This window comes from Ambystoma mexicanum, chromosome 10 (assembly GCF_040938575.1).
Source record: "Ambystoma mexicanum isolate Mex_15411 chromosome 10, UKY_AmexF1_1, whole genome shotgun sequence".
In the NCBI taxonomy this organism is placed as follows: Eukaryota; Metazoa; Chordata; class Amphibia; order Caudata; family Ambystomatidae; genus Ambystoma; species Ambystoma mexicanum.
The window spans coordinates 374,129,156-374,155,643 of record NC_090932.1 but is presented as its reverse complement, the minus strand read 5'-3'; the positions used below and the strand labels follow the sequence as shown (position 1 = coordinate 374,155,643).

General features: G+C 45.6%; 1 protein-coding gene across 1 annotated transcript in view; it reads left to right on the top strand.

Moving 5' to 3' along the window:
* PLPBP (pyridoxal phosphate binding protein) overlaps positions 1-26,488 on the top strand; it is a 416,942-nt gene that overhangs the window by 116,125 nt on the left and 274,329 nt on the right. Inside the window, exons 3-4 of the mRNA XM_069617960.1 lie at positions 846-881; positions 1,519-1,594. Coding sequence (XP_069474061.1) covers positions 846-881; positions 1,519-1,594 — 112 coding nt within the window. The remainder of the gene's footprint in view (positions 1-845; positions 882-1,518; positions 1,595-26,488) is intronic.

Here is a 26,488-nt window from a genome sequence, read left to right as displayed (position 1 = left end):
GCACCGCAAAGTATCATGAAGTACATGTTTCAAATATGTGAAATACAAAAGAGATTTGTAAAGTAAGCGCAGAGATATCCGGATCCCCACTTATCTGTGAGTGAGCAGCAAAAAGAAAGATGAAGAGACCCAGCCAGGATGTGGGTCATACGAGGTCCTGAACATGATAGATGGAAGTTTAAGAGCTCAGGACTACAGAAAGCAGGGGATGTGTAGTCCCTTTGAACGTTTGTCATTTTTTTCGAAGATAAAGTTTTTAAAATCTGTGATGAGCACAATTAAAGTTTAAGCATAATGCTCGCTTCCGGTCTTGACAAGTGTCTCTTACTTACAGACTCAGCTGAAGAGGCGTGCAAAAGGAATATTGGCACATACTTCCGTTTCAAAATGTTACTCATCTCTTTACAGAAGCCAAACATGATGCCTTTGAATTTTGTGGGAAGGGATTGGGCATGTACACCTATTCCATTTTATATTTTTATTTTCAGATGTCTCCATATCTCTCTGCCTTTTTAGTGAAGCCAACTTCCCCCTGGCTTTCACCATTGCTTGATCACCGTGCACCAGTGGAGTTCAATTACCACCACACAACTTTGAACTTGGTTGCTTGAACGCAGCCAACATTTACCACCCACTCTGTCACAAGAGACACTTGTATTTGGTTTTATTTTTGTTTATTTGTTAAATCTTTGACTGTTGCAAGAGCTGCCAATGGAGTTACTCTTCTGCAGCCTTTCATGAAAGCTCCTTTATTTTCCATAAAAATGTCCACATTTAGTTTTTTTCAGCAGAGGAAAGGTGCAATTATTTTTTTGACATTTTATTTGACCTCCCTTCTTCCGCAGGTCCAGGAGTTGTTGGAAAAGTCGTCTGACTCTAAAGTGAGTACTCTTTCTTACTAATAAGGGCATATAGAGAATAAGGCTTGTTTTTGTGCAAGAACTATTAAATCACATGTATCCTAACTGAGCATCGATTTCAAGGCTGCCTCTGGGTTGAAGGGCCCCAAATAGGTTTCTTTACTAACCTTACATGATTTTCTTCTCTTAGAAAAAGGTAATGTTGGGGACGGGAATCGAAATCTCTCTATAGTACTGCTTGGAAACTAGTGGGCATTGGAATGAGAGGGGCCCAGGCAGTGTGCCCTTTGTGATCACAGAAGATGTAGCGAGGAACATTGATTCTGCTATACACGGATGCCAGCTACTGAGATTGAATGTGTAGTTTTTCTTTGGCATGTTGCGGTTATCCATAGAGACAGAGGAACTGCTGTGGACAGAAAGATGTCTTCTTTTTAGATGCTCAGTGGTAGGTTATTGTGTATAAACATTGGGAGAGTGGGGCATTGCATGCTTGGGGAGATTAGATGTGCATGTATGGTAGGAAGAATCGCAAAGCCAGGAGGGTGAGTTCATCTAGCCAATCTGCCTGCTTGCCGCTATATTTGTGTACTCTCAACTGGAACAAATAGGTTTGCAAGCTTAATCTCTGCTCCCTACTGTCTTTCTCTTATTTCAGATTCAGACCTCGTGCCCAGAGATCCGATGGCATTTTATAGGTCACCTACAGAAAAACAATATCAACAAACTGATGGGTAACGTGTAAATATATTTTTGCTCCTCTGTCGACTGTATTATCAGAATGGACAATTCCTGTGTGTGTGTGTGTGAGAGATTAGGTACTGACCCCCATACCCCCAAAATTCGTAAGAGCCGTAAAAAAAAGTTATTAAGAAATGTTTTTCCACAGCCTACTTCCCATTCATTTTTCAATTGACAAACAAGGTCCATTTTTGCCAAGCGCACAGCCCAAACTGCTGGATGGATTTGCACCAGGTTTGTAACAACTTGGGCACGAAGCGTTAACTCGTGATCCATGCTTGTTTTGGGGGCCGCGTGTCAAGCGGTCCCCCCGATTGGCCCTGACGTGTCTGCACAACCCGAATCGGAAAGTGAGTCTACAGACCAGACCCAGATATCACTAATTTATTTTTACCTACTTTTTGGCCAGTTTTTAAAGAAACTACTAGACGGATTTACACCAAATTTACAAAAGCATGCTTTTGGGACCAAACTGCTGCTCCTGGTGCAAATTTGGTGAAAATCAGTTAAGCGCTTTGGGCTGTAGATGCAAGCAAAACATGTTTTCCATTACGTCTGAGGATTTCCACACATTTTGGGACCCCCTATAACTTTGTCCAACCCCCCCCACCACCTCCCTGGACAAAACGGCACCAAACTTTGCAAAAAAGTATATGGCCCTCTCGGACTCGAAAAGTTTGCTGTGGTTTTGTCTGGGAGGGGAGGGGCAAAGTTATAAGGGGGGGGCTCCCAAATTTTGTGGAAATCCTCTGGGGATGAGGATGGGATGTGGTCATACAAAGCCCAGAATTCAGTGTTTTTTCTTCTCTGATGTACACGATCATCTCAGATGTTCGGGGACATCCAGGCATATTTCTGCATTACAGTGCCAGTGAAACGTTTTGGATGGCTTATAACTTTGGCCCACTCAATGAAACCGCATGAACACCAAGGTTTTCAGAAAGATCATAGACCCAACTTTGAATGTTTCTGCAAAGTCTGAATAGATTTTGTCAAGTGGGGGCTAAGTTATATGACTATATTTTGTATTTACATTTTGACACTTTTCGAAAAATAAAACCTGGACGGATAGTGATATACATTTGGTGACTGAGGTATAGCCTGTGACCATATTGTCCGGGTCATGGCCAAAGGTCTCTAGGGACTGGCTATAGGGTAAGAGTGGGCATAGCTCACAAATTCTGCTCATGGCTACAGTCTGAAGTTCCGGACAGGATTGCAGCAAACACTCGCGTGGCGCATCAGCAAGGACCTCAAAGCATGGTTTTGCAAATCTGTCCTGTTTTATTTTTTCTAAGTGTCAAATTGTAAGTACAAAACATTGTGATATAACTTTGGTGTCTGGGCAATGGGCCTGAGGAAGGACAAATGTGTACTCTGATTTGCTTATTGGGGCATGCGCCATGGCCAAACCCCTAGGTTTGAATGGAGAAAAAATATTCTGCATGCGGCTGCTCCCTGAAGTGCTGGACTGGATTACAGCAAACCTGCATGAGGAGCACCGGCAAGGACCTGAAGGCATGCTTTTGCAGATCTGTCCTGTTTTACCTATTTTTTATTTTTTTTACTTTGTTTATTCAATGGTCCTATATCAAGCACAGTCTATTACAATAACATAATCTTGGTACCAATCACATTTTTATTTAAACAACAACATTGAAGTTTACAAGTGAGCATTATCGGAACGCCCAATGCTTTCTGATTCAGAGTTAGTTTTAGTTAAATACAGTCTGAATGGATCCCAAATGTCTTTAGCATGGCATGCTAGGGATACAAATAAACCAAATCTCTCTAAACATTCATTGACATAGGTTAATTCACATAGCCAGTCCTCAAAGCTAGGTGCATACTTAGATTTCCAGCGTTTTAGAATGCATCTTTTTTCGCGATTGCACAAGTAACATTAAAAAAATCTTCTTGTGGTCTCTGAGATATTCCCAATATCCCCAAACAGGTATTTAAGTGGGGCAAGGGAAGACAGGATATTGACCATGTCATCTATAGCCTTGGCTACCTTACCCCAAAATGTCATGACCAGGAGGCACGACCAATACATGTGGAAGGCATCTGCATTTGTACTCCGGCACTTCAAACATTCACCCATGTGATCTGGCGTAAAAGTAGCCATTTTGGCTGGAGTGCAATGCAATTGGTTTTGTATCTTAAATTGAATCCGACGTAGCCCAGCATTCAGGCATACTGACTTAGTTGACATTTTCTCAATTTCTCTTAGTCTATTGGCTGTCCCAAGTGTTTTTCTCTAACTTCTCTGATAGCATTGTGAGGGGAAAGATGTGATTGTATCAGTCCATATAGCCTCAACACCCCACAACGCGTGTTCTCCTTTGACACCGTGGCACTGAGGCAACTATGTGTCTCCAGCTGAACTGGGAATGAAGGACATTTTTTGCAGAAGCAGTCCGCATTCGATGATATTGAAGTGCTCTCAATTGGCCTCCTCCTAAAGTATTGACAAATTGGTTTTGGGATACAAATTGCCCTTCTGGGTACATGTTGCCTAGTTTAATTTGTCCTAAGGGATCCCAGGATTTCTTTAGCATTTTTTCAAATGTGGGGGAAGTGCCTGGATAATTCCACAGGGGGAACTTCCCGGTTGTAGGGAAAATCCACCTCAATTTTCCTGAATATTCTTGCCCAAGCATTAAAAGTTGTGCTAACGGGATCAAAGGTGCAGGAGTCATATCTTTTGCTAAATATGACCGATTGGAGCTCTGTGGGGGACGCACCGTATCTTTCCAAGGGTATGTGTACAGCCGTGTCCCTAGCCCTGTACCAATATATCAGCTAATTGGGCCAGTGATGTCAAATAGTACAGTTCAAAATCTGGTGCCGCTAAACCTCCATAGTCATATGGTGCAGACAATGTTGGCAACTAATTCTTGCCCACCCGGTGCCTCAAACAAATGTGGAGGCCAACGATTTCAGTTTAGTGAAAAAAGCTTGGCCAGGCTACATAGGAACATTGCCAAAAAAATGCATTAGCTTTGGGAGAACCACCATCTTTTACAGGGCTACCCGTCCATATAATGAAATTGGCATTTTCGCCCAAAGTAGCAGTTTGGTGGTCAATAGTTGCAAATAGGATTTTGTAATTGTCTGTGTAAAATGATTGTCGGCTGCCGGACACCATAATTCCCAGATACCTGAAGTGTAATGGCGAACATTTAAACCCCCATGGTCCAGCAGCTGTACTGTGGATGGCGCAAGGGGAAACGGCTCCGACTTGGCATCGTTTATTCTGTATCCAGAGTATTGTGAAAACTCACGAATATCATTATTTGGGCACGGTTGTGTTCAGGGTCTCGCACATATAGCAGAGTGTCATCAGCGTATAAAGAAATTATCTGAGGTGGACCATTTATTCTTATCCCCCTGTGTTGATGTATCTTCCTCGGTTCAGTAGTAAGAGCAAATAATAAAGGGGACAAAGGGCAGCACTGCCTAGTGCCTCTTGTTAAGGATTTCAATCAAGCGACACACAAACCTTGATCTCGGCCTAGTATATAGCGCACAATTTAGATGCTTTTCTCCTTATTTTATGCAGATCCAATTTTTGAGATGGTACACCACACATCACACCCCCTTTTCAAATACCCTGGGTCACAATGGACCATGAACCAGGCTGGTTGGTAAAATGCAATATTTATTTATTTTTAAAATTCAAAAGAAATCATAAATTTTTAATATGGGGCCGCAATCACCAATGGGGTGATAATTACAATGAGAATGTGAGCAATGCACTGGGTTTCCACTTCTAGTGGAACATGTACACAGCACAGCGGAATAGGAGCACTTTTTGATTTAAGAAAGATAGCACCCAAGTTAGAATTTCCCCCTGCAATGTTCTCTCAATCCACAACTAATCACTTCTGAGTGGCTAAACAGAAGCAGCAGGTAATCCTGGATAAGAGACAAGAAACGGAATCCAAATCTGACCTTCCCTCCCAAATAAGAGCGGGGTTCTATCTGCTAAGTCATAATGCCAACACCTATCTACGAGTGCCCACTCCAACTCCAAATCAAAAGGGATAAAAATCATGAGTTGGAATACAAGGGGTTATGTGCATCTACTTGGCAATTCAGCAACACACCTGTCCTCTTACGACCTATTTTGCTTGCAAGAAACCTGGTTGTGTAATCTACCTCTTCTGGACAGGTTCGAGTTATATTTAAACCCCGCAACAAAGGGCACGAAAGGTAGACCGAGCTCGGGTTTACTGTTGGGGGTAAAGCGCACTAGTGGCATAAAAGTGCTCTCTTCTCTAAACAGAAACCCTTGGATCCAACTTACTAGGATTTCATCCACGTCAGAACCAGCTTCACTTACTCCAGACTGGCAGTTGCTCATATGCAACGTATATTGGGGCCCGATAGCCCGAGATGAGGACAACCTCATGGAAGTCCTACTGGAAGCCATAGACGATGCCAGGATTGAATGTCCATTACTCGAAATTCTGCTATGCGGTGACTTGAACATGGAATGTTACGACAAGAAGCAGAGGAAAATAGAGTTCCTGTCTTTGAACGCCTCAAAAAATATAACGAGAGGCGAGGCCATGGAGAGGGAACTATACACATGGTAAACAGAAACTTGTCGGGCGACAAACCGGCCACCCGTACATGGAAACGGGGTGCCCAAACAAGTACATTGGACTATATTTTTGCATCAGAAAACCTCTTTGGCAAATTAATATCGTTGGAAGTGATCCCCACGATCCAGAGTGATCACAACATCCTGGAACTCAAATCTGAGGCCTGGAACAAGCTCCCGTCTGTACCAGGCAAACATCTACCAAACCAGTTTCTTGAGTCAACTCCTGGGGGCAATAGACTACGCATGGGAAGAAAAGAGATGGCCCTGGTACTGGATTCCTTAATCAAGGACCAAGGTCCCAACTTGACAGAATATGCTGAAACACTGAAGATCTTTCGCCCAAAAGTAGTCGCCAAGGAAAGTCACCAATGCAAGCGGCACTACTACGATCATCAAGTAGTGACAAAAAAAACCTGGTAAAAAAAGCCAGGAGGTTATATGTTAAAACCAGTGCACCAGCTGACTTAGTCCTGTACACTAAAGCTAGAAACGCCTACAGGAATTGGCTTAAGCAACACAAACACCAAATAATGCAACAAGACAGTGAGAAGATGCTTCACCTACTATCTACTAAAAACATCACTGGTATTTGGAAGTTGATCAGTGAAATAAACATCCCTTCCGACTCAAAAATGGTAAATCCAATAGCCTCAGAAGTTTGGGAAACTCATTTTCGGAACCTTTACTCTACAGGGGAAATCTATGGTCCTGCCTCATTCTTACCATTTGAATGAGCCTTGGGACTTCCAATTTGGAAAACAAGATATTCTAGACCATATTAAACAGTCCAATTCTTCAAGGGCCGCAGGACCCGATGGACTTACTAACGACATCCTTAAAAGGGACCCGGAAAAACGGTGCTGGTTTTGTACAACAATATAACAAGACTAAAAAAGTTACCTAAATCTTGGACGACGTCCATAATTGTGCCGATCTTTAAGAAGGGAGACGGGTCCACGCCCACAAACTACAGACCGATTGCCCTTTTGGATGTCGTCGGCAAAATATTTGCAGCACTAATTTTTAAACATCTAAATGATTGGAGTCGGCTGGCAGACCATTTGGACCCTTGGCAATCAGGCTTTCGAAAGGGCATTGGAACATCCCTAAATGTGCTACTCATCAATATAATCAAATGTATGGTTAAGGCCAAGAAATATAAGAACATCTATATCGCGTCAATAGACTTGGAACAGGCATTCGATTCTGTTGACCGCGGAATGCTATGGCATAAATTGAGGAAATGGGGATGTCCGACCAACCTGAGAGAACGTCTCGAAGCACTACACACGGGGACAACACTCAAAGTAAGGTTGGATAGACAGGGCAACCTTTCAAACAATGTGGTGGCCATGAATGGTCTGAAACAGGGATGTCGGTTGGCTCCTGCTGTTTTTTGCCTTTTTATATCCGACATGCAGGAAGCTTTCGAAGCAGTGAGGTGTTTCCCCCCAAAAATCGCGGAGATCGCCGTGGGAAGGCTGTTATTTGCGGACGATCTTCTGTTGCTAGACCAAACGGCCATTGGACTTCAGCGGCAACTAAAGGCACTCGAGTCATACACACAAGGAAACCGCCTCCGTATAAACCCAAAAAAATCAAAGATCTTGAGGCTAGGACCTACTATCGGCATGAAAAACCTAAGGTGGTACCTTTCCGGGGAAGAAGTACCAGTGGTCTCGTCCATGATATACCTTGGAGTAACCTTAAACAACAGCATCCAAGACGGTCCAGGTATCAGCAGGCTTAGGAGTAAAGTTATGAACTTAGCTTCGCAAGCTTTGTTATTCAAGCAACGATACTGGTTTTTCCCTTCGTCCTCTGATAGATTTCTATAAACTTAAAGTTGTGCCAATTCTCACTTAGGCAGCGGAGGCGAACTTTTTCATCAATTCAGATGTTTGGAAACTGTTGGAGGGCCTATTCTGGAAAAGAGTATTGGGCTTACCGACATCAATTCCAATGGAAAGTGTGCGTAAGGAACTAGGCCTATCCTCCCTTTACATATCTACGGTCTGGAAATCCCTGACACTCGTTGGCAAATGTCTGCACCCCCAGAAAAGAAGTGGATTTGTGGCAATTAATGAAGCAATCAAAAGACAACTGATTCCGGTCCTCACCAAGTGGCAAATAATTTGTTTAGAAATCCTGAACACCGTAGCACTAAAACCAGACAATCTTATGTTAAACCCGCTCATGGTAAAGAGGAAACTCTTGGACTGGGACTGGATAGCCACCCTGGACAGGCTCAGTGCTTTGCCATCAATCACCCAAGGTATGGACGAGCACTATTGCAGAGGCACCGTCCACCCTTACTTGGACAAATTTCCCTCAAATACGGAAAGACAGCGGTTCTTAAAATTCAGACTAAACCTCTTCCACACAAGAGAAGTTCTAGGGAGAAGAAACAAAAAAGAGGAAAAACCTAGTTTGCTGTGTCGAGGATGTGGGCAAGAGGCTGAAACCTTACAGCATCTACTGATGAACTGTGTCACCTTAACTAAGCCCAGAGAGAAATAGTTGGGGACGCACCTTTCAAATCTAAGTACTTTAACCTTGCAAGATAGGTGGCTAATTCTGAGAAGGGGGGAAAAAGTATCTGTGACCTTGGCTTTGTTGAGCTTTATGAGAGAAACTTTTACAATTCCGGACATTTAGTTATTTTACATGAGCTATACTGTTTCTCCCCTATATATATAACTGATATAATTGTGTTTTTTCTTTCTTCTTCCTTTTTTTTTTTCTTCACTTTTTTTTTCTTCTCTTTTTACCTTCATAATGCATTTAAAGTTTCCTTTGGTAACTAATTGATGCAATAATAATAATAAAAAAAAAAAAATAATAAGAGCGAAAAACGGATTTTAAACCCCTTGCAATGTTATGAAATGACACTCCGAAATGGACAAATAAATAATGAATGCATGTGAAAAACCTTGAAGCAAATATAATTCCTCACTAAAGCAGCAATGCAAATACACTAATAATCACAAAGAATGGATTACCAAGAGCATGTAATTCGAAAATGAATGTAAAGTTTAAAACATGTTGCATCAAAATGACACGTGTAAAAGTTGCATTTTCTTAATTCCTGCCTTAAATTAACCAAACGGTTTTTAATAAAAAAAAACTGGTGAAATACACAGATTTGGAGTTTTTGGGTTGGGGGATAGAGGTATATCACAAAACAATAATGAAGTGAAAGTCTGTCTCTAGAGAGGAGTTATACAAGATCTAAAAAGGGGCACTTTGAGTAAAATGAAGCTGTGAAATAGGAAAGGAAATCAGTTGTGACAAGAATAGTTTTACTTTAAACTAGAGTATTCCAGCTAGACCACCAAAGATGGACACAGTAAGATCCAAGGTTGATTCGCGAGTTCAACCCTATCACCCTAGCGCCCAACCTTGGCGGAAATCAGTCCAATATCCGAAATATAACTAATGGTATAGGATTACACAAGACAAAATTGAAAAGAGAGATGGCGCTAGCACTAGAAATCAAGGGCAGGGTTGCATGGACAATTCTGACAGTTTTAACAGGTTATCAGGATGATGATAGGATGACTTGGAGAGTGGGATAAGGACAAAGGCAATACAAGGTATACTATGGATTTCTATGGGGTGGTGATTTATACTCAGTCCACTTTTAGTTTTGGGATTTTTGGACTGTCATCGGTTCTGGTCACTACACAGCGGCACACCTGGCAAACAGCGGGGCAGTTCTGGTAACCGGATGGCACTTCTGGAATGGCAATTCTGGATACTAAAGGTCATCTGGATGGCAGCGCACATGCAGTTAGTGGGCAGCAAACCAGGCTGGTTCAGGATGCAAAAGGGACCACAGCTTTCCTCTTTTTACTGGGGGATTAGTGGGTTTTCAGAATTGAGGCCTTGCTGGGAATGGGATCAGCACTGCTTGGGTTTTGCAGTGGACCCTGGAGTAGGGTCAGCAATGCTTTGGCCTTGTAGTGGGGTCTGGAATCTGGATGATGAATGGAACAGGAACGCAGCGCAGGCACTTTAGGAAGAGTGTGTCTCCAGAGTCTTGTCAGGGACTCCTATTTATAATGCTTAGTGACATCATCTACCAGACTTGGGTGGGTATGTCACGTGACAGGGAGGTCTTGCTTTCAGTGCCTCACCAAGCACAAATCTGGGTGTCTTGGGCTCTCCTCTGTTCTATCAGACCAATTGATTCCATACAATAACTGTTGAGACTAGCAGGGGTGTCCCAGAGCCCCCAGCCTCTCCAAGGTGGCGGGCTAGCACTAGCACATCCCCTATCAGCTTGGGAGAGTGTTTTCAATGGGAGTACTGATAATTGTACCCAATTTCAGTGGGTTTGATGCCTCCCGCCTACTTGTACACTTCCACTCCCTCGTTTCACTGTATATCAGCGAATGCCAACGTTTTTCTTTGGCATACACCCCCGGTCATGTTTCCTGCCGGTCCTCCTCGCTGCTGTCCTGAAACCACAGTGAGTCTCAGTGGTAAAGAGCGGAGTTGCGGGAAGTGAGGCAGGCTAGAATACTGCCACAACGTAGCTGGGAGTGTGGGAGTTAATTCAATCTATTTGTTTCTGCTGTGTCCCTTAGTCACAGCTCCGCCTCTCCGCCATCATCAAAGGCCAGTTGGATATTTCACTGCGTTCCTCGTTCCGGTCTCTCCCTCTGGAATCTGTTACGGGCCGCCCAGTGACACTGCGTTGCTAGGCTCCTTCCCGGCAGCGTCCAGGAGATTAGAGGGCTCCCTTACGTTGTGCAAATCTTTTACCCCCAACACAGGAGTTTTCCGGGGCATGTAATGTCTTATCAGTGCCCCAGTCCCAACATATTGTCCGATCGGGTGATAACGTGTCGGGCAGTTATTCGCGGTGTCCTTGGAGGAGAGGCCCCACAGTGGTCACGCTGCACTGTGGGCTCGCCCACTCCTCCCCCTCAGAGGCCACCGAAGCCTCGTCCTTGAATGTGATCTCACCCTTTCAGCTCAGGAGTAAGTTCCGGGCTCTGACGACGCTTTCCACCTGCACTTTGTTTCTGCTATTTCGTCATTATCGCTTCACCATGGGGCTGCAGGGTGAGGCCGTTGTTGCTCCAAGTCTTCCTCTCTGCCCACTTTCCCAAGCTTTTCAGTTAGCAGGCAGTATTTAGGATTTATTTCTTTTAGGCTTTTGTCTGTGACAGACCTCTACAGTCGGGCAGCCATTTGCTGTGCCGCTCAACAGCGCACCCCTGTGTTTTACTTTCTTGAGTGTCAAAAAGGAAGTACAAAAAAATGTGATATAACTTTGCTGCATGGGCAGTGGGCCTGGCCCTTGGTAAGGGCATATTTCTACTCTGATTTGCCTATTGGGGAATGTGGCATGGCCAAAAGCCCATGCCCCTTGCATTGTGTAGACTGGCCATTGGTCACATTGAGGGTTTAGTGGACATTGAACTAGGTTGCAGGGAGGTGCAGTGGATAACTAGGGTGTTTGGTGGGGCTGGGTTCCTGGTTGAGCCTCCTGCCCTAGGTAAAACTGAAAACCCCAGAAATTCGCCAGTTATGGTAAGCTAAGCAACCATAACGTCCCTTTAACAAAGTATTTTTACTGAATTTCATAGGTTTTAATTAGTGCAACATAACTAGGTCACTTTATAACGTTTTTTCACTGAACTATATATGCGTATGCCTGCATTAGCGGCCATGTAGTTATGGTTAAGTTGCTAAACCCATAGGAAGAGCACTTTTTGGGCGGCTTACAACTTCGCTCCCCTTGGACGAATTCTTACCAAACTTTGCAAAAAAAGTATATGGCCCACTTTGAAAGTTTGGTGAGGTTTGGTAAAGGGGGGGCAAAGTTATAAGGGGAGTCCCAAAATTTATTTTTTCCCCATAGACTGAATGGAGAAAAAACTTTGCTCACGCCTACAGCCCAAACCGCCTGACGGATTTTAACCAAATTTGTGGCAGGACGACGGCTTGGTCCTGCCAGTGTTCTTTTGTAAATTTGGTGGAAATCCGTCCAGTAGTTTTTTAAAAACAACCAAAAAGTAGGTCCCAAAAAACTAGTGATATCCACGGAATCACTTCCCTGTTCGGTCCGCGGACAGGACCCTGATTGGCTTAGAAGGCAATGTGGTGTCCGCGGACATCGGACGCACCCACTGATTGGATGGTGAAAAGCGTGAAGTGTGTCTGATTTTTGGAAACGCCCGCCATCTTGGATTCGCGGACAGCGACCGGTGTCCGCGAACATGGCGGTAAAAACATATTAAACACAATATTGCACTTGTCAAACTTATCAAATAATCTCTGTGGAGGTGAGGGATGATGAGGATTGGATATGGCTGCAAGAAGCAAGAAAACATGTGTTTTTCACCACTAAAGTCCGACTAACAGTCCTGAGAAGTTTGTGGACAGCTCTGCATTACAGGGTTGGTGAAGAGCAGTTCTTGGATGGCTTATAACTTTGGCGCCACTTGAAATTGCATGATAATTTGCAATTCCTGACCTGATTCTGAATGAGTTTGCAAACTTTTCTGGGATTTTGTCAAGAGGGGGCAAAATTAGAGTGGGGCGGGTCCGAAATAATGTAAATGCTTATAAATGTGGTGCCATTTGACAAATCTACACAAAGGTTTGCAAAAAGATTATAGATCTAGATATAAATGTTTTCGTAAAGTCTGAATGGATTTTGTTTTTTGACAAGTGTCATAATGTAGGTACAAAAAATAGTGATATACCTTTGGTGACTGAGGTGTAACCTGTGGCCATGGGCAGTGGCCAGATTGTCCGGGTCATGGAATAAGGTCATGATCCGGACAATCTGGCTACTGGCCATAATCATGAGGGACCACACATGGGGTTACAGTGGCGATGTCCACCTGGGACTGGCTTTGTGGTAAAGTTATTCGAAATTGGGATAGGTTTGAAAGGGAAGAAAAATGTGCTTGTGGTAAAATGGTCAGGGTTCTCTTTTCGCCTTCTGCAGGCTGCCATGTAAAGCGAAGAGGGGCCCTGTACGGAACCCAGCCTTCCCTTTCCAAGGTGGCTGTTTTGAAAAAGGATTTTCCTTCCTACATCGGGTACGCCGCAGGCGTCCCGGTGTAGGAAGAAACATCTTTTTTTAGCACCCTGGGTTCCCACTTTGGGAACCTAGGGTGCTAATGGCCTTCATCACCCATTACAGGGGCTGGAATGGGGGTGGGGGGGGATAATGGTCCGGAGACCTCGTTATCCAGCATCGCTTTGCTTGGGCTGATAACTTGGGCTGCCCCAAAGTATGTACTGTGAACTAGATGGTTAATGGATGAGTAGGAATAGGTATTGGAGCTGTGGAGGGGAAATTTTGAAGTTGAAAGTTCCTAGATCAGTAGAAAATGCAGTTCCGAACTGTCCGCGAAGCACAGATCTTATCGTGAAGTGCAGATGGGTTCTCTGACATGTCATCATGCCGCGCGCCAGCGTATGGTCATGTGGCGCTGTCCAGAAGGTCCACAATGAAGTCAGATGTTTGTAGACGTCTACTGATGCAGAACTAGTTGAAATTGTTGCAAGAAGTGTTTTAAGGTGACACTTTGTAAATTGGACACAATATTTGCTATATTGGGTAAGTATGATATTAGTAAGTTGTAGGAAAATAGCATGGACTGATAAAAACCCATGAAATTCACTAACAAACTTTGTTAAGGGGACATTATGGTTAAATTGCACTAATAAAAACCTATGAAATTCAATGAAAAAACTTTGTTAAGGGGACATTATGGTTACAAGTAAAACCGAAAACCCCCTGAAATTCACCAGTTATGGTAAGCTAAGCAACCATAACTCGTGCCACCACCGTGCACTGCTAAGAATAACACCCATGACATCACAAATATGATTGATGACATCACTGATGACATCCTATGTCTAGCCCCTTATTTTATTGTGCACTGACATATCTAGGCCAGGTGAGTTTATTCACTGACAGTCAAAAACCTATAATTCAAAAGGTATTATGAAGTAACATGGGTCACCTGTTTCACAGGAAGCCAAGACCAGTGAGGTAAGTCAACAGGTAAGTTTATTTCTTGTTACGTTGTAGAGTAAGCACCGGGACATCCACACTCATCCAGAGCAACAGCCAACTGTTATTCCCAGAATCCTAAAACCCAGACCCCTCCAACTTTCCACTAGCCTAGAAGGTTCCACATGACCTCACAGACCAGGAGAGTAGGTAAAGATAACCCACATTCCAGTCTGATGACACAAGCCACCCACAACAACCAGGAAACGCTAAGACACATAATCAAGCTGACAAGCTATGATTATGACATATTACATTTGTAGACTTTGCTATTCTCACATGTTCTTACAGCACTTTCCTTAGAATTCAATTGCATCTTATGATGCACATACATAGGGGAAGAAGCAGGCTTGAAACACAGCAATCATTTCTATGCATGAAGATAATCATGTTGGTTATACACAGTGGATCATGATACTGCCTCTTGTTTACTTACTTTACTCTCCCTGTATAAGCCCCATATGTGTATACATTGTGGTCTCTTAATGTTTTGTGTGTAGTAGTACAAGTATGTAGTAAGAGATGCATTATTACCTACTTAGTATGTTTCACAGTATGCAAAAGTGTGATACAGAAGCATTCACCATTTTACTATGCAACACTGGAAAATTAGAAATCTTCAATCTCTATGGTGTATGCTGCAGCCAATGCCCGTTTCTGTATGAGTAGGTTCCTGTGCTAGAAACAACACTGCAATGGAATGTTATTTGGAGCAATACATTGTATAATCAAGTATGTAGTTCATCACACATCTCCAGATGACCACTGACACTTTTTTTGCCAACATTACATTCACAACCCCTTGTAGGGACTTCCAATGAAAATTAAATGCACATGTGATGTCATCCGTGATGTCAATCATATTTGTGATGTCTTCTTTGATGATATGGGTGTTATTCTTAGCCGTGCACAGTGGTGGCGCAAGTTATGGTTGCTTAGCTTACCATAACTGGCGAATTTCAGGGGTTTTTCGGTTTTACTTGTAACCATAACGTCCCTTTCACAAAGTTTTTTCATTGAATTTCATAGGTTTTTATTAGTGCAATTTAACCATAATGTCCCCTTAAATTTTTTTTCACTGAATTTGATAGGTTTTTAGTAGCGCAACTTAACCATAATGTCCCTTTTTAACGAAGTTTTTTCAATTAATATATATATATATTACAACTCTGAAGAAGCCGTTTGTCGAAACGCGTTTGTTTTTATTGCAAGCTGGCAGTCTGCCGATATGGGAACTATAGAATAAAGAAGATCTATATTTTTTTTAAAACCGCATACCTTGACCGTGTTTTTCTTATACATTAGGAGAATCAAGAAATTGAAAAGGGACATCTATAGGGCATGTTTGTAATACTATCCCTACTGTGACGTGTACTGTACCCATGGTCCTTCATGCGTCAAGGCCCACGGATTGTTTTTTTCCACCATAGTTTTGGTTGCATTTCATGCCGTTATATGCTTAAGTTATTATAAGTGGCTGAGACCTATTAATTTTTAACTATAACATATACTTGCCCTTGATCAATGCAACCAGCGAAGTGTTAGAAATTTCCAGCCACCGACAAACAATCTCGACGGCCTACCTTCAGGCTTCGGCCTACACTGTATGGAAAGTGGGGGTATGGGGTAAAATTTCTCATTATTTAGAGAATGCCTCCATTCACATTTCCCTTTTTAATCCTTACATCTCGCTGTCTCCCGGCACTTAAAATGGAGAAGACCCCATTTAAAATGTGCCCCTCTTGCAGCCGAATGTTTCCCTGTATTCGACATGTATAATCACTGCCTCCCTCTGGACCACGAGGAAACTCAGTGCAAAGCGTGTAAGCTTTTTTCAGACGAAAACCCTTAAGGGCTGACGGGCAAAGCGCTGGGAAGCCTATGTGATGCAGGTTGAATCTTCATCACAATACCCCGCCCGGCGCTGAGGAATCTGAGGCGGAATAAGACTGGCCCGGCCCCATAAGTGACGCCGGAGAGATGTCCAAACGGGAGATGGAAGACTCCAGGGTGCTCGTCCCCAGCCCTGGAAGTCAGGTGTCACATGCTGCTATGGAGGTTTCCTCTGGCGGCATGGGCACACCCACACTAAACACACAGAGCAGGTAGCGCCCCACAAGTGTGCCGACACATGCCTTACACCCTGTGCTCATAGTTTTGCGCACCAGTCAAAATGGCAAATCTGCTGCGGAACCTAGCCTTTCAGCAGGCGGAGAAGACCTCTGCCCCGGTGTTCGTCCTTGAGCGCATGCCCCAAAACACAAACACACGGTGAGCAAGAGTGGTTCCGTGCCCAACGTTCCCATAAAGACGAACACCTATCTAGGCGCAGCCGCTATTTCAATGAGTATTGATTGTGAGACAGGCATGGTATCAAGAGAGACACCGACACAAGTGTTCTAGTTCCAAAATCTTTATTTACTACAATGCTGGGGTTGGTGTAATACCTAACTGGCCCTAACTCTAAAGGAATGGTTCCCTCAACTGATGTTTCTAAGGGCTGCCGACGTCTGAAAGTCCAAAACCAAAATCCATCTGTCTAAACCTATGCTTGCCCTCACAATCTAATAAAATGTGGTAGGAAGTCTCTTCTAAAGGAAAAATAGTGATTCAAAAAGAAATGTATATCAAGGCTGGTTTCAGGTGGTCTTCTCACCAGGTTTGGCTTTCAATGTGAGCCCATGGGAGCAAGGGTGTAGTTGTTTACTACCGCAAGGGACCTTGGGGGCCTTGTCTGGGAGTCTGTTCTCCCTTCCTGATTGATGCCGATTGCTTGACTGAAGCCCCGCCCCCTATGAACAAAATGCTGCGGGCTTCACCCGTGAGGAGCAAGGGCATGGGTGTTTGCTACCACCAGGGACCTTGGGAGGTTTGTCTGGGAGTTTGTTCACCCTTTCTGATTGTTGCTGATGCTGGACTGAAGCGCGCCTCCGACCCACAAACAAAATGCTGCGGGCATCACCCACAAGGGTGTAAGCCCGCGGGGAGCAAGGGCGCGGGGGTTTTCTACCGCCAGGGTGTGTTCGCTGCGCCAAGTGGAGCATTTGGGGAAACTGCTGCAATCAACAGAACACCCACAGAACACAATGTGACCTGGTGTCCCGATTCCTGCCCCTCATGTTCCCAGCCCTCCAAGATGTCAGGCTGGAGCCAGGCCACGATCACCTACATGGCCCTCTCGGGCCTCTCATCCCTCCAAAGACCCACTTGGAGTCAGACTTGGCGCTTGTGGCACCAGACTCACTCACTCCCATAGGATAACATTGGGGATTGGACTTGTAGTGCATTGATGGGGAAAAGATGGATGCCCCCACATATTTCGGTTCCCAGAACTGCATGTGCAGTCTATTCTTTTGGGTGTGGTTCAGCCCAGAGACACTTGGGATACCTAGAGACTATTTAAGCCACGCCCAGGTTGAGAAACATGCTTTGTGTTTTCTGCACCTGCAGCGTGACACTCGCTGTGTTCGGATCGGTCTCCAGTAGGCCCGCATCTTTCTTCTGCGTTCAGCTCCTGCAAGAACACCGCTAGCAACAGCCTTATCTTGCGGCGCTTCTGCCCATCATTCATCGCTTGTTCTGTTCTGCGGGCATTTTCGATGGTGTCATTCCCATCCCGGCACACCGCTTCCTAAGGAAAAGGGAAAAGAACAGAAAAAGGGCATTAGTAAGCATTCAGCAAATCTTTGCTTATTTTTAAAGACTGTACGAGCTTCAAACGCTTACCAGGATCCCAACCGCTCTGGGGAAATTCTGTCTCCGGAACTTCTCATCCATCTGCAAGAGGGAAAAGACACTCCAGGTTAACGTGGAAACATCTAGAGGCGCCGCATACCGCGCTTACTCACCGCATTTCTTCTTCATAACCGGCATCCACGCTGAAAAGTCGCGGCACCTAAAAGACAAAAAAAGAACTCCGTTCAATACAAATACGAAAGGGTCGCATCGCACATCGCGCTCTCACTCACCTTCAGCGCTACTCATTTCAGCAGTACGTCGCCATCCCCGGACGCTGGCTGGCATCTAAGGAAGGAAAGGAACGAAGTTAGAGAACTGTTCAAAAGACTCATTATACTTACCTGTCGGACTCTTGCCAGTGAAGTAACTAGGCAGCAACAAGCCCGCATCAATCAATGCGCCCCTGCGCTGAAAGCAGGATGGAGAGCAAACTTTCCAAGAAAACAAGGTGAGCTGTGGATCAAAGGGAAGGGTTGGACCCCGGGGAAGAAGGGGTTCAAGCACACAGAGACAATAGGGAGTTAAACTCTACCAATCCTGTGTTTCAGGCCCAGTCTCCAGTCGAGTAGACTCCAGGGAAGGGTTTGAGGTTGTAAGAGGTCAGAACAGGTTGAGTGACGTCCCCGTGGATACCAGGTGAGCGTTACAGAACACAAAGCCTTGCATCAAAATCCACCTGGGCATCATGGAAATGTCAGAAACCGACCAGTTAGCCCACATGTTGGGGCAGCTACGTTCTGAAGTATATGCAGGCAGGCAGGAGACCAACACCCTGATGAGAGAGCTGATAGTAGCCAAAGAACGCACTGATGATTTAAGCCGGCAACTTCTCCAGTCACAAGCAGGGCATGCACCATTGCTGGGAATCGTGCCCTCTGTGCCAGCACCATCAGCCAATCCCCTTCAGATAACCTTTCCTGGGGCAGTTCCCTTTGCCCCGCCTGAACGATTTACGGGGGATCCCAAGAGGTTTGCAACGTTCATGAACCATTGCCGCCTGCACTTCCTTTGTAGACAGGGGCCTTTCCGAATGACCAATCACGGGTCACTTTTGTGCTTTCCTACCTGAGTGGTAGCGCCGCGGACTGTTCTGTACGCTTTGTGGCCCAAGATGATCCTTTGCTGCATGACTTCAGGGGCTATCAGCAGGAGATGGAAAAGCTGTTCGCCCTTCGTACTCATGGGCAGGCATTAGACAATGAACTTCTGTCCCTACGCCAAGGGAATCTAGACCTATTAACATACATAGCCACATTCAATAGACTCGCAGTTGAAGAATGGCCAGTGGAGAAGAGAACCTCGTTATTTCATTGGGGGTTGCGGGGGAGGAGCTCAAGGAGGTTCTTGCACAAGTAGTGAACCCCCCGAAAGACTGCTCAGAATTCATTGACCTTGTTGTTCAACTGGATCATAGGTTGCAGGACCGAAGAGCAGATCGAACCAGACCGGACCCTCGCCCTATGTATGTGTGTTCAAAGGACAATATTGCCCGCACAACGGAAGGTTCAGGAGAAACAATGCAAATGGGGGGGGGTCAGATCCCCCTTGACTAAAGCGGAAAGGGATAAAAGGAGACAGCAGCAGTTATGTCTGTACTGTGGAAGGTCAGGTAATTTCCTAAAAGAGTGCCATGTGAAGCCACCGAGGAGGACGGTAGGGGCCACGGACAAGGAAGATAGCATCAAGGAATCGGAAAACTCCCCAGCCGGCAAGTGTAGGGGTTCACTTGTCGAGCGAAGAAAGTGAACTACAGACCTCCCATTTTGCACTATCTGTGGTCTTGATCAATCGCCAACAACCATCTCGGATGCACGCAGTAACAGCGTACATTGACAGTGGAGCCGTTGGGAATTACATAGACGGGATCTTGCGGCAAAGATGGGGCTTTAGTTACGCCCTAAATCAACCACCGATACTGTTACCACTGTCGATGGCACAGAAATAGCTTCTGGTCCAGTACCCCAGTGCACTGCAGCTTTAACCCTTCTGTGGCAGGATGGACACCAAGAATCTATCGTTTTCAACCTCATTAAGGCACCACAGTTCCGGTTGATTTTGGGAATGCCATGGTTGGTAGCTCACAATCCTCAAATCGATTGACGAGCAAAAGAATTGGCCTTTCCCGAGACTTGCGCCCACACATGTTATCGCCAAGGGAAACAACCAATAGACGCCAGAACCTCCACGCTTGCGACTGGGCAATCGGCACCCTACCAAGTGAATACCAGGACTTTCAAGATGTCTTTCAGAAAGAACAGGCTAATACCCTGCCACCGCATAGACCATATGATTGCCAAATCGGCCTGATACCCGGCGCACAAATCCCTTGTGGGCAAATTTATGTACTCACCGAACCAGAAAACCAGCACCTGAAGGCCTATCTTGACCAATACCCGGCCAACGGGTTCATCCGTCCCTCAAAGTCTCCAGCAGCCAGTCCTCTATTCTTCGTACCGAAAAAGGAGGGGGGACTTGAGAACGTGCATCGACTATCGCGCACTGAATCAGATTACTGTAAAAAACCACTACCTCCTGCCACTGATCCCTGAATTGCTTGATCAAATCAAAGATGCCCAAATCTACACAAAACTAGACTTGAGGGGGGCATATCACCTTGTTTGCATAAAACAGGGGGACAAATGGAAAATCACTTTTCGCACCAAATACGGCTTGTACGAATATCAAGTAATGCCCTTTGGCCTTTGCAACACGCCTGCAGCATTTCAATACTTCATGAACGATGTCCTACTGGAATAGATTGATTGATGTCTGTGCTGTAGTGTACATCGACGATTTTCTAGTATATTTGGCATCAAAGCAGGACCACGTTAAACACGTCCGATCCGTACAGCTCTACGCCAAACTCAAAGTGCTCATTCCACGTCTCCGAGGTGGAATTCCTGGGCTTTATTCTCAGCACGAATGGAATCCGAATGGTTGTACACAAGGTAGATGCTATCCTGAAGTGGCCATCCCCAAATTCATTCAAGGGGGTTCAAAGTATGCTGGGTTTTGCAAACTTCTACCGCCGGTTCATCCCAGGATTTTCGCAAATGTGCATCCCATCACGTCATTGCTAAGGAAAAGCAACAAAAAGTTCCAGTGGACAACAGAAGCCGAGGAAGCTTTCCAGGAACTCAAAGCAAGATTCACATTTGCCCCAATCTTACGCCACCCTCGCCCTGATCTCCCATACCTGGTGGAAACGGACGCCTCAAGCATGGCTATGGGAGCTGTCCTCTCACAAAAGGAACCTGAAATGGGCCAGTTACACCCTGTTGCATTCTGGTGGCGTAAATTCACACCCCCTGAACTCGATTACGCTATCACAGACAAAGAACTCCTGGCCATTAAGTCAGCCTTTAAGGCATGGCGGCACTACCTCTTGGGCGCCAGACACACAATAATCGTAATAATTGACCACCGGAACCTCCAGTACCTAAAAATGGAAAAGGCTCAATCCTCATGACAACTACGTTGGGCTCTTTTTTTTTTTTTTCTTTTTTCTTTTTCTTTTTTTTTTTTGCTGAATATGACTACGTGATTACATTTCGACCAGGGGTGAAAAACGGGAAGGCCGATGCCCTTTCCCGTATGGTGGTGGAAGAGCAAGGGTATCAGACCCTGACCCAATAGCAATCATCCCGAGTGACAAGCTTCTAGGAATCACAGCAACCATAACTCAGAAAGAATTACATGAAGAAATCCAAAACCTGATGAGTCCGGAGCAATATAAGCGTGGAGTGCACAAGGAGAACATTACATGATAAAAGATCAGTTGCCCTACTTCAGGAATCGTTTATTCTTGCCAAACCAAGAACTACGAGAACAAGTCATGTCCGGTTATCATGATTCCTTGATCGAGGGCCACCCCGGAATCGCTAAAACCCTAGCCAAGGTAAAACGAAATTATTGGTGGCCCATGTGGCGTAAAGACATTATCCAATTCATCCTATCTTGTGGAGTGTGTGGTCAAAACAAGTCATCCAAGCAGAAACTGGCTGGGCTATTACAACCATTGGAAATCCCAACAGTACCCTGGCACAGGTCCTTCGATTTTATTACTGACTTACCACCCAGTTGAGGGTTTAACACTATTCTTGTGGTCGTGGACCTATTTTCAAAAATGGCACATTTCATTCCTCTTAAGGGGCTCCCAAATGCTTTCACTATGGCAAAGGTATTTCTTGGAGGCATCCTACGGCTCCACGGGTTTCCTTCAGTTTTAGTCTCAGACCGAGGTACTACATTCGTATCTAACTTCTGGAGAAAATGCTGCTCTATGGCCCAAATCGACTGCTGCTCTATGGCCCAAATCGACATCCGGCTATCCACCAGTCACCATCCCCAAACGGATGGTCAAACTGAGAGGACAAATCAGACGCTCAAGCAGTATCTGCGTTGCATGTTACACCAAGCTGAAGGAAGCTGGTTCGACCTATTATGGATAGCTGAATATGCTTATAATAATTCCCTACACACCAGCACTGGGCAGACACCTTTTTATACCATGTATGGCAGGCACCCACGTACTTCTGAGTTGGATGTTCTTACAACCCTGGAAATGCCAGCAGTCAAAACCTTGCACACAACCATTTCTCAAACCTTTAAAAGGGTAGCTGAACACCTACTTCAAGCTAAGAACCGGCAAAAGAAGTTTGCTAATCAACACCGAGCAAAGGCCCCCAACTACCAATTGGGAGACAAAGTCTGGCTGGCTTCTAAACACGTGTCCATTAAAGGAACCCAAACTTTCTGTCCAAGATACCTGGGTCCATTCACTGTCACCTCCGTGATAAATCCTGTGGCGCTCAGACTAGCTTTGCCATCAAACATGCGGATTCATCCTGTGTTCCACGTGTCTCTCCTTAAACCTGTTCAACCTGGGACCCGGGTGGCAACGCCACCGCGGCCAGTAGTAGTAGCCGGGGAGCCAGAATTCGAAGTCAAGGACATCCTGGATTCAAAGTACGTCAGATCCAAATTATACTACTTAGTAGACTGGAAGGGGTACGGTCACAAGACAGGACATGGGAGCCTTGTGAGTACATCCATGCACCTCGCTTGCTTAGACGATTTCATCAAAACCATCCAAACAAACCAGGACCAGACAGAAGAGCCACCTTGAGAGGGGCCTTGGGGAGGAGAGGGGGGGGGTCGGGAGTGCTGTAATGATTCCTGCCCCCAGCCCTCCAAGATGTCAGGCTGGAGCCAGGCCACGCCTCTCCATCCCTCCAAAGACCCACTTGGAGTCAGCCTTGGCGCTTGTGGCACCAGACTCACTCACTCCCATAGGATAACATTGGGGATTGGACTTGTAGTGCATTGATGGGGACAAGATGAATGCCCCCCAAGATGAGTTCCCAGAACTGTATGTGCAGTCTAGTCTTTTGGGTGTGGTTCAGCCCAGAGATACCTGGGATACCCAGAGACTATTTAAGCCACGCCCAGGCTGAGAAACATGCTTTGTGTTTGCTGCACCTGCAGCGTGACACTCGCTGTGCTCGGATCGGTCTCCAGTAGGCCTGCATCTTTCTTCTGCGTTCAGCTCCTGCAAGAACACCGTTAGGAACAGCCTTACCTGGCGGCGCTTCTGCCCATCATTCATCGCTTCTTCTGTTCTGTGGTCATCTTCGACGGTGTCATTCCCATCCCGGCACGCTGCTTCCTAAGGAAAAGGGAAAAGAACAGAAAAAAAGGCATTGGTAAGCATTCAGCAAATCTTTGCTTATTTTTAAAGACTGTACAAGCTTCAAACGCTTAGCTGAATCCCAGCCGCTCTAGGGAAACTCTGTCTCCGGAACTTATCCATCTGCAAGAGGGAAAAGACACTCCAGGTTAGCGTGGAAACATCTAGAGGCGCCGCATACCGCACTTACTCACCGCATTTCTTCTTCATAACCCACATCCACGCTGAAAACGTCGCGCCACCTAAAAGACACAGAAAACAAACTCAGTTCAATACAAATAAGAAAGGGTCGCATTGCGCATCGCGCTCTCACTCACCTTCAGCGGTACTCGTCTCAGCAGCACGTCGCCATCCCCGGACGCCGGCCATCATCTAAGGAAGGAAAGGAACGTTCAAAAGACTCATTATACTTACCTGTCGGACTGTTTCCAGTGAAGTAACTAGGCAGCATCAATCGACGCGCCCCTGCGCTGAAAGCAGGATGGAGAGCACACTTTCCAAGACAACAAGGTGAGCTGTGGATCAAAGGGAAGGGTTGGACCCCGGGGAAGAAGGGGTTCAAGCACACAGAGACAATAGGGAGTTAAACAATACCAATCCTGTGTTTCAGGCCCAGTCTCCAGTTGAATAGCCTCCAGGGAAGGGTTTGAGGTCGTAAGAGGTCAGAACAGGCCGAGTGACGTCCCCCTGGATACCAGCTGAGTGTTACACCTGGATTGTGTCCAAGGTGAGAAAAGTAATCGGCATCCCTCATATTAGAGACTTGAATTGGCCTGGGCAGCGCTGCAGGAATGGCTGGATCCCTAAATTTGGAGGAACTCTTCCTCTTTCCACCCCCACTCCCCTCTTTTTCTCTAAGTCGGCCCTTATGTCCAACCTGTAAGTCCCCTCTGTACCTATAGCAGACCCCAAGTTCAAAGCAGGTCGAAGAAAAAGGGGGGGCAAACCAGTAAAGAGATGGGGAAGGGCCAGGGAAGTGGAGTCTATCCTCTGGGCGCCAGTGCAGGTAGGGCATTGGCCCCAGCGACCATTGTCCTTGCACAAGACATGGGGGAGCGAAGGGGGGACCAGGTCCTGAATACTCAAGCACCCATAGCCAGAAATGGGGAGCCTCGTGGGTCTACTCAAGACCAAGCTCTGAACTGCCTGTCTGCCCTTACTACAGTTTAACATGTGCCCCTCACCAACCTGCTAACTCCGTTTTGACTGGATTACCACTTCAAATCTTCTCGATACCTTGGGCAATGGATGTGAGAGGATAGCGAAGCTCATTGGGGGCTTTGAGACACTGGTCCCATTGTTGGTACTGGCGGCACCCCTACCATCACCTGAGCTGTCCCAAGGCCCATCGCGTGCTTGGAAATCGATCCTTAGTCGGCCGTGGCCGCTGAGGCTGTTCATCCCCTGCCACACGATACCCACCCGCCAGTGGACCCAATGGACCCGGGCAACGAAGGATCCTGTGAGGGAAAGCATTCCTTGAGCCCCCCCTTGCAGCACTTGGCGGGGGTTCATGTCAGCTTCACTTTCCGGGGCTAGCTCCTCCTTAAGCTTAATTCCACTCAGGGCCCCTAAGTCACCTATTCAAGGGAATCGGTCCCCGCCAGCCTCATCACCCAAGGATCCAACCACTACCCAGGGATTTTGCTGCGACCGTGTTCTCTCTGAAATGGCCAATATCAAATCACTACTAGCGGCTCTACTTAAGAGCGTGACAGAGGCCAGGGGGTTAGGAGGGGTTTGCAGGGCTGAAGACGACCCACTTGGGGTTGGGCATGGAGTCTTGGGCCCAACTGTTGGCACAGGACCACATGATATAATCAATCAAAAGCCAGGATGCATAACCAAGAGGGGCATAGCCCAGTAGATGGACTGCATAACGCTGCAGTATCTTCAATTATAACAGGACCCCAGGACAGTGGAAACCTCTCACCTGAGTCTAAGAACCACAGAAATGTGTTCATCCAGGAACTAAAAGAGCTAAAGAACATAGTTTATGAAATGTTAATGAAAAACGCTTTTTTCTGTATTGTACAAACAATAAGAATGTATCTATGATTCACACTTGATGCGCCAAACAATGTACTAGTGCCTTGACAAAAAAGCCCAATAAAGGGCGAAACACACGCACGTGCCTCCTAGCAGAGAAATGTTGGCACGAGTTTCATTAAAAAAAAAAAAAAAAACTGTTCTTATGTGAAGAAACTCAAGCAGCTACTTCATACTCACTAAACAGTGTGCACTTGATAATTACTGCAGAATTGAATTCTGTGAATAATATATATATGAAGGCGTATAGGCTTGCTTAGAAAAACAAATTCTCTCACTTTACTTAACAGACCGATAGGTGGATGTCGCTCTCTATGTAGCCATGCAGCCACTGACCTCCAACTAGCATGGACCAGTCAGAAATCAAATAAAACATTACAAACTGAAAAAGTGGGTAGAGCGCACAGATTAATAATATTCACCAAATAAAAAATGAATGTACTAGATTGCCCAATGAAATGTCTCCAGACTGTCAAATTGGTATTTGGGGATGATTACATGGCAAGGGTTGTTTTGAGAACATGTAATGGGTATGGGGAGACCTGTAGAAGTGGTATTACAGTGAATATATTCCTGGTACTGCCTCCTTCTCTGGCGACTCGGTCCTCTTTCTGGGGCAAATCTTACTGTTTTGGGGCCCCGACATTGTGAGAGCTAAATTGACCATGGGGTTAGGAGCATCGAATCCCGGCTTGAGATTTGCACTGTGGCATTTTAGGAGGGTGTTGCTTCTCCTTTTTGCTGCTGTT